Genomic DNA, 7,759 nt, shown 5'->3' on the forward strand with positions numbered 1-7,759 from the left:
AAGATGCTGGAACAAAGATCAATAGTGTCGGTATACAGTGCCATCTACTCGTTAGTTCCATACCTAGGTATATAACTGAGGTGGCTTATATAAATCTCAACATCCGCTTCGGTATCTACGAACTTCTCCCGGACTGCTAGCATATAGTACCGTCAGCAGCATCCTACAGGCAGAGGCAACTAATGACACTGGAATTACAAGGACGGAAAATGTTGCAACGCCAACAGGCACAACAATCTCGAAGAGCACCAACCCCGTTTCCGCTTCAGGAGCTTGCGTTGCGTCAAAATAGCAGCAGCGCGGTGGTAATGGTTTCACTAGATGTAGGCACCGCATATACCTCTAGGCCCATCTACATTTGTTCTAATAGCTATTATTCTCACTCTCTATGAAAATGTTGGCCCGAGGCTGGGTATCATAAACAGGACTGGTAGGCGTCTTTGGATGGAATAACATGGTCGATGGCGTCTTCCGAGTATAATTATATACATAAACTCTTCGTATCATAGCACACATATTTGATAAACTTTAATATTATCACATTGTAGATGATTTATATTAGATTAATTACGAATATGCGATTTTGTTAATTTTATATAAAAAATGGGTGCTTTTAACACGGGTGGCGTTAATAACAGTGCTCCGACTTACATCGGATGAAACGATGGCCCCAGTAACGGTGCTCCGATTTGCATCGGATGAAACGATAACTGAGTCAGACCGGTAGCCATTTGCTGTGCCGGAAGTAAAACTGTCTGAAGAGAAAGTGTATCAATCACGGCATGGGTTAGACCTAGCTTGCGAACATGTGCTTGTGCTGGCTTACGTAGCCAGCGCAAGTATTCAGTAATAGGTAATAAGACCATTTATAACGCAGGTTACGAAGCTTATAAATCATATAATAGCGGGCTTAACTCCTAAACAGCGAATAGACTATACAGGTTTGAAACCATCGTGGCTGGCTAATCCAGCATTTTAGGAGATAAATATTCGGAGCGATACGACACTAATCACATATTTTGGCAATATTCCCGAAACCCTACCCACTAATTATTGGAAGAAATTCTTGGAAGATTGGAATTGACCGAGAAAATCCGGTCGATTACCAAGATCCGTATCCGAACCCGAATCTCTACCTAAGGATATATATATTCTACAAAAGGCTATGGTTTCCGGTGATCATATAACATGATCAACCGAGCCATAGCCTTCCGTTTTCCATTCAGCTTTTCCCTTTCAACCTCATAGTCCTTGATCAACAAGAGAAACAAGATGACTCAACCATCGCGCCTCTTCCAACCGCTAAAAGTGGGAAATGCAACCCTCCAGCATCGCCTAATAATGGCACCCTTGACCCGTTTTCGCGCCAACGTGGAGCACGTACCTCTTCCGTTCGTGAAGGAATACTACGAGCAGCGCGCCTCGGTACCGGGGACTCTACTCATCACTGAGGGAACTTTTATTACAAGGCGTGCAGGAGGATATCTTAACGTCCCAGGGATTTGGTCCAAAGAGCAGATAGCAGCGTGGAAGGAGATCACGGACGCCGTACACGCCAAGGGCTCTTACATCTACGTACAACTCTGGGCGTTAGGCCGCACTGCGAACCCAGACGTCCTCAAGGCCGGCGGTGCCGATCTTATTTCCGCTAGCGCCATACCGTATGAGGAAGGCCAGCCGGTCCCAAGAGAACTAACGATCGATGAAATACGGTCATTTGTAGCCGATTATGCACAGGCAGCTCGCAACGCGGTCGAAGCGGGCTTTGACGGTGTCGAAATCCATGGGGCCAACGGATATCTAATCGATCAGTTCATCCAGGATGTGTCTAATCACCGGCAGGACCAGTACGGCGGTAGCATCGAAAATCGCGCCCGTTTTGCAGTCGAGATCGCTAGCGCCATCGTGGATGCTATCGGTGCTGAAAAGGTTGGGCTTCGTATATCCCCTTGGTCCAGGTTCCAAGGAATGCGTATGGAGAACCCGATTCCACAATTTACATACCTAATCCAGGAGCTGAAGAAGCTGAAGCTGGCGTATCTACACGTCGTCCAATCATCAATCATCGACGAGAACGCAAGCTTCGAAGCTACCGAGAAGATTGCGTTTGCAATTGACGCATGGGACAATACATCTCCTGTACTCATCGCAGGTGGCCTCCAGTCAGATAGTGCGAAGAAGATAGCAGACGAGCGATTCAAGGATAAAGAAGTTGCCATAGTATTTGGCAGGTATTTCATCTCTACTCCGGATTTACCGTTTCGAATAAAGAAGGGTCTACCCCTGAACCCTTATAACCGCGGTACCTTTTACACTCCAGAAATCAAAGAGGGATATACAGACTATCCTTTCAGCGACGAGTTTATTAAAGCGTCCGGCTAGGTGAGAATATCCTAGGGGAAAGCTTGAACCGGGTTACTATGCGAGGTTTCACGACCTGACGCTTCAGCTGAGTTATAGGCAATATGGACTACTGAACGAAACACACTATATTTGCTCTGGGTACTTTTAAGCATCCTATCTACGGAGGGCTATATAAGCTTAGCTTAGGGGTAGACTATTTCGGATACGCGAGAGGAAGGATGTAGACCACGCCATAAACGTGACGTTAGCCACGCGAAGGTCCTGGGTAGAAGTATTAAGAAGGAAGCTAAAGAGATGGGATTTAGTTGAAAACCCAGAGTGTACTATAAAATAAGATCAACTATCAACTACCAGTTATTGTTGTAAATAACCAGTCCGCCACTTATATTTGAAATCATCAAGGACCCCGAAGACCTGCGCTATGATGAATTGCCTGCTTAAGGATAACCCTAAGCCGGGAATATAGCCTCCCCAGTCTCTTCGCCATGCCACGACCCCAATCACCATCTATACCTCTTAACAATACGTAAATTCTACGAGGTCGAGGAGTAGGTCCCTTCTAGCCCATTTACATGGTTGGATCGCATAATGCATGCAAATATGTCCCGGACGAAACTTTAAGTATAGGAATCAAGATATATAACGGGTAATTACAGAGTGAGGCGGTCCAATAGCATAATATGAATTGGACTCGTCCCAAGGGTCCACTGGGAATACGTAGAAGGCCATTGGTTACCGACAAGAGTATAGCAGCATATCAGCAGAGATAGACAAACGCTTATAAAAATGTATAGCTGCGACTATAAGACGTGAATCGGATACTCTCTTGGATCTCGAGCAATACGCCACGGATCACATGGAGAACAGGAAGAAGCGTCTATCTTTTCTACGGGGTCTGTATAAATTATAAGATAAGATAGGAGCCATTTGTCTAAGCCAGGCTTCGCCATGATTGTTAAGTGGTGAAAGCAAACTTGATTGATTGGCTATCCAGGGTTGCTTCCACCGTCTCGGGTATGCTGGACGTGTCTTTCATTTTGAAAGATGAGACACTTACTGGATACATCTATCTATTATAGGCGTCTTCTACGTATGTCTACTTTTATCCACAGGTATATATATAAAATCATCTGTTCGTGTGATATTCTTCCGTCACCCTCGAGCGCATGGCCGTATCACTTTATATACTGCTTCCCAAGCTTAAAACACGGTACGGACTCTTAGACGCACCATTAACGGATATCTTAGATAGGTACGTATGCGGAATATTTCTAAAACGTATTTCTATTTCGCGAAAACCTTTGCTCTCTTCCGTTTACGTGGGCTAGTAGGGTTGGGATGAAAACAGTACGACCGCAAATTCGAACAGCTGACGGGACGTTTAAGTCTATAAATAAGTATTACACTTTTGGAAGCAAACTGTATCACAACTGGATGCTACCTTACCTGGCGGTGTCACCAGTGACAGCGGTTCTTCTCCAACTAAGGTTGAACCAAGCAGATGCTGGCCACGGAAGACCAATAGTAACAGTACACGCTTCGGAGGATTTTATATATTTTCATTCGTTTGTTTCGTACCCACGCATTAACTTCCGACAGTAGGCAGCAGAGATGCTTTTAGGGGATGGTCTACCTCACCGACAAAACTTAGCCTCAAATATTCCTACAAGAGACGCCTTACCAGAGGATGGGTTCTTCTAATCTGTACGAGCCTGAGGTCCCGGACTACTATGCAGATCTAGGGATACTACAGCAGGCTAGCCTTCAAGATATTAAGGCGGCTTTTCGAAAGTTGGCGAGAAAGTACCATCCAGATAAACAGGCTCCTGGCCAGTCTATCGATGCTTATGAATTTCGCAAGGTTCGCTCCTATAAGCTTACGGTAGTGATAGTTTATTTCTAACCAGGTTTCCATCTGTAACATAGGTACGGGAGGCTTACGAATACTTGACGGATAAGGACAACCGGCAGGCATACGATGCTTATTACCCTGAACTACGGGAGAGGTGGGCTAAATATAAGGCATGGAGAGAAAATGAGCATAGGTTTGAAGAGGAGAGACGGGCCGAACAAGAACGGCGAGCCGCTAGAGCAAAAGCAGAAGAAGATAAAAAGGCGGCAGAATCTGAGAGAGTACGTAAAATGAAGGAAGAAATAAAAGCCGCTATGGAAAGAGAGAGAAATGAAAAGATAAGAAAGGAAAAAGTAAGGCAGGCTGAAGAGCGCTCTCGGGAGACTGCGCGAAGAGCTCGTGAGCAACAAGAACAGGCCGCGAAAGAAAGACTTCGTAGGCAAAAGGAAAAGGAAGCAGAGAAGAGATCGGAAGAGGCAGCAAGAAAAGCCAGGGTCGAACGAGAACAAGCAGCACGAGAACGCTTGAAGACCATTTCAATTGAAGAAAAGCAAGAAGCTTCTCGTCAAAACTGGGCTAAGATGCGTGAAGCGGCAGATCAAAGAGAAGCAACAAAGCGACAACAAACCAGGCCCGAGCAGTCCAGACCTACGCAACAGCGCGAAGAAGCTCGTCCCCGATACACCTGGAGAGAGCGAATGGCTACGAAAGAGCAACAGGAGGGGGCTTCACGAACTGTACCCTCGCGGGTGCAACCGGAAAAGGCTGCACGAGCTACGCCTCCAATGCCCCATACGAGGCCGGGTCTTCGACCTCAGCCTATCTGGAGAGACAGAGTTGTTAGAAATGGACAAGAGGGGGGCCCTCCACGGACTGTACCTTTGCAGCCTTCTAGGAATCCCACGCCCCTATTTGCTTGGCGAGAGAGAGAAGCGGCTAAAAATTCCAATACTACTCCAAGAGCTGTATAAAGTGTATAGAATGATCTTCTCGCGGGGTGTAATGTAGCGGTACCGAACCTCTATATGGCACGAGGGGTATCTTAATTCGAAGTATTGTATTCGTGCCGACAACTAGCAGGAGATATAATTCACAAAACGTGTTTACTGAAAAGGGGTCCACCCTTGGGGTAACGACTGAGGTAATTTCCGAATGTAAATTAAACTGAAAGTGGCATGATATTACTCTTGTAATGTGGAAGCCTTCCGTACCGTGATTGTAGTCACCTTGATGTCATACCATGAGGTTTTACAGATGCTTCGTTCTCATAACTCGCTTGTTGTCCGTGCCATTTCCCCCCTGAAGCTATTCTTACCTTTCAGGCCCCGTATGTGCCAAGCCCCCCTGAATGATTAACAGAGCACGAGGTAACAATATCATGTTACAGTTACCATACTAACAAAACCGCCGGTCTTATTGATTGAAGCTTCTAGATTAAATGATGAATGACTCAAAGGACAAGAATGCCCACTTGCTAGCAGTGGCATCTATACTATTGTTACGTGATGTGGCAATTAAATTTACACTACCTACCGGCGAGCTGACGTATCTTGAATAAAAGGCGCCTTCGCAAGTGCATCTGCTTGGACTTTCCAAATTTCTTTTCCCAACGCCATGAGCTCCAGCCCGAAGTCGTCGAGCAGCTGCTCCACACCAAGCTCGCCGTCCCATATCATTCGTTGATACTCCTCGTCCGAGCCGAATGTGGCTACTTTCCACGTAGCTTTCCAAATATCGACTGCTCGAACAGCCTCGGGGTGACAGCTTTGGACGTCCGTAGCTACCATATAAAAGGAAGAACGTTTGGCGTGGCCTGATTTCGGCTTCAGAAGTTTTACGGTAGAGAACTTGTAAAATCTCCACAAAATATTCACGGTGTCCCATGCCTCAAGCTTGTGAAGAAGAACAATCATAGTCCCCCCTGGTCGCAGGTGCTCGAGCCCGAGAGCCAACTGCGTGCTTGACAACCTCTTCGCTTCTCGCCGCTCTCGATACGGGGCCCGCGCATGTGTACGAAGAACCTGACCGTCGCAGAAGGCCAGGTCAAAAAGTTGGTGCAACTCGAGCTGACGTGGTAAGAAGCTATTAGCATCGGGGTGATCCTTAGGAACTTCCTCAACCCCCATCTCCGCCGCGAGCATAGTGACATCGAGATACCTTATCTCAACGTTCGACGTCACACGGAGTAGGACTTTGTGGCCGCCATCGGATGCAGGTAAGCTAAAGGCTAAGGCTCTAGAAGTCGGACTTTTGCTCAGAGCAACTTCGAGGAAGCCCCCAGGGGCCATGCACATGTCGAGGATGCTTGGATACGGTGAGCCGTGTTGTACAGAGAAGGCGCCGGTAGATCGATGAATCTCATGTCCAATGCGTCTCATCAAGTTGAAGAAGTACGCAGCCGTCCGCTCATCAGACTTGTCGGCGTTCTGTCGCTGCTTCTGAAAGAAAGAATCTCCCTCGGGATTGTCCCATCCCTATTTAACACATAAGTATTATTTACAGAGTTTATGCTTATGGCTACTGACTCGTTGCCGGAGCTCGCTAATTTCTCGAAACTCGGGGCTCCTATCTAGTAAGTAGTCCTTAATGGCTTCGCTTGGGTTCGCATGAGAAACAGGTGGTTCATCGAGCTTTTCAGGTAGCGCTGGAGCCCGCCCAGGGAAAAGGAGAGAGCTCAGGGACTTGAGGGCTTCGCTAAACGTGGTTACTTCCATAATGAAGTTGAAATGTTATACAAAGAGACGGATTTATCTGGCGAGGCTTTGGGCAACTGCAGGATTGAATATAATGGAATCATTCCCTATGCCTTCCAGAGACAAGAAGCATGGCACCGTCCGCAATAAATATCCTTGGGCATAGCTGCATATGTGCACAACTAGTCAGGTGCTACCTCTTGAAAGCAACCGCCCCCCCGTACCACTAACTGTGTATGTTAGGTAACTCCTGACCATTGAGGCTGGTGGATGTGGTAGTACGAACGCTGTTGGTCGCGGTCACCATGTCCATCGGCGTCGAATAGATTTGAGCACTGCCTCCGTGATGGAACGCTATACCAACAAGCTTCAATTACGGATAACGGAAGTAGAATATCATTATTATAAAATGGATTTATTCGCCTTGGTACCTAGAAGTACCTACTGCATAGAATCTGCCTCGAATGGGAAACGCATCAAGATTGGCTTCCCATAAAATGAAAATACGATCCATATCATTAATAGGAGGCGCAGTAAACCAGCTGCTACATGGCAACTAAATATCCGTGCCAAAAGATATAAGAATTCACTTCATCTCAGCCTCAGTAAGTCCATTTACGAATTTATCTACAAGTTTTCTCTCTTCATCCTGGTAAGCAGCGAATGAGCCGGATCCCATCTGTTCAACGATTAATCTTGCCTCCTTAATTAACTTTTTCGTCTCAAGTGCCCTGAGTTTACGAAGGGTTATTGTATCGCATTTTTTTTTTCGCTGGGGACCCACATCACCTTCCTATTTGGCCCAAATAGGAAAATAAGACTACTAGAAATGGAAGTGCCCTGGTCATTT

General features: G+C 46.4%; 3 protein-coding genes across 3 annotated transcripts; 2 read left to right on the forward strand and 1 right to left on the reverse strand.

Annotated features, from left to right (window-relative positions):
* The first annotated feature begins 999 nt into the window (after positions 1-999).
* Positions 1,000-2,744, forward strand: F5Y00DRAFT_248471 (FMN-linked oxidoreductase). Its single transcript, XM_048009448.1, has one exon. The coding sequence runs from the start codon at positions 1,273-1,275 to the stop codon at positions 2,380-2,382; it is 1,110 nt and encodes a 369-aa protein (XP_047860493.1). The 5' UTR covers positions 1,000-1,272; the 3' UTR covers positions 2,383-2,744.
* A 1,224-nt stretch (positions 2,745-3,968) lies between these two features.
* Positions 3,969-5,187, forward strand: F5Y00DRAFT_273988 (DnaJ-domain-containing protein; the record flags this gene model as incomplete). Its single annotated transcript, XM_048013279.1, has 2 exons — positions 3,969-4,225; positions 4,291-5,187. Exons 1-2 carry the CDS (start codon positions 4,052-4,054, stop codon positions 5,185-5,187), a joined length of 1,071 nt encoding a protein of 356 aa, XP_047860494.1. The 5' UTR covers positions 3,969-4,051.
* Positions 5,188-5,696: 509 nt separating this feature from the next.
* On the reverse strand, positions 5,697-7,293 carry F5Y00DRAFT_197849 (uncharacterized protein). Its single transcript, XM_048005294.1, has 2 exons — positions 6,742-7,293; positions 5,697-6,690 (listed from the first exon to the last, which is right to left on the reverse strand). Exons 1-2 carry the CDS (start codon positions 6,928-6,930, stop codon positions 5,746-5,748), a joined length of 1,134 nt encoding a protein of 377 aa, XP_047860495.1. The 5' UTR covers positions 6,931-7,293; the 3' UTR covers positions 5,697-5,745.
* Positions 7,294-7,759: the final 466 nt, after the last annotated feature.

The sequence above is a fragment of the Daldinia vernicosa genome (genome assembly GCF_022497035.1).
Source record: "Daldinia vernicosa strain CBS 139.73 unplaced genomic scaffold F5Y00scaffold_72, whole genome shotgun sequence".
Taxonomy (NCBI): Eukaryota; Fungi; Ascomycota; class Sordariomycetes; order Xylariales; family Hypoxylaceae; genus Daldinia; species Daldinia vernicosa.

Bases quoted from the DNA above. Each gene is read 5' to 3' on its own strand.
- F5Y00DRAFT_248471 (XM_048009448.1), top strand. From the start codon at position 1,273: ATGACTCAACCATCGCGCCTCTTCCAACCGCTAAAAGTGGGAAATGCA.
- F5Y00DRAFT_197849 (XM_048005294.1), bottom strand. From the start codon at position 6,930: ATGGAAGTAACCACGTTTAGCGAAGCCCTCAAGTCCCTGAGCTCTCTC. The intron at 6,691-6,741 runs GTCAGTAGCCAT...TGTGTTAAATAG, and splicing joins TTAGCGAGCTCCGGCAACGA to GGATGGGACAATCCCGAGGG.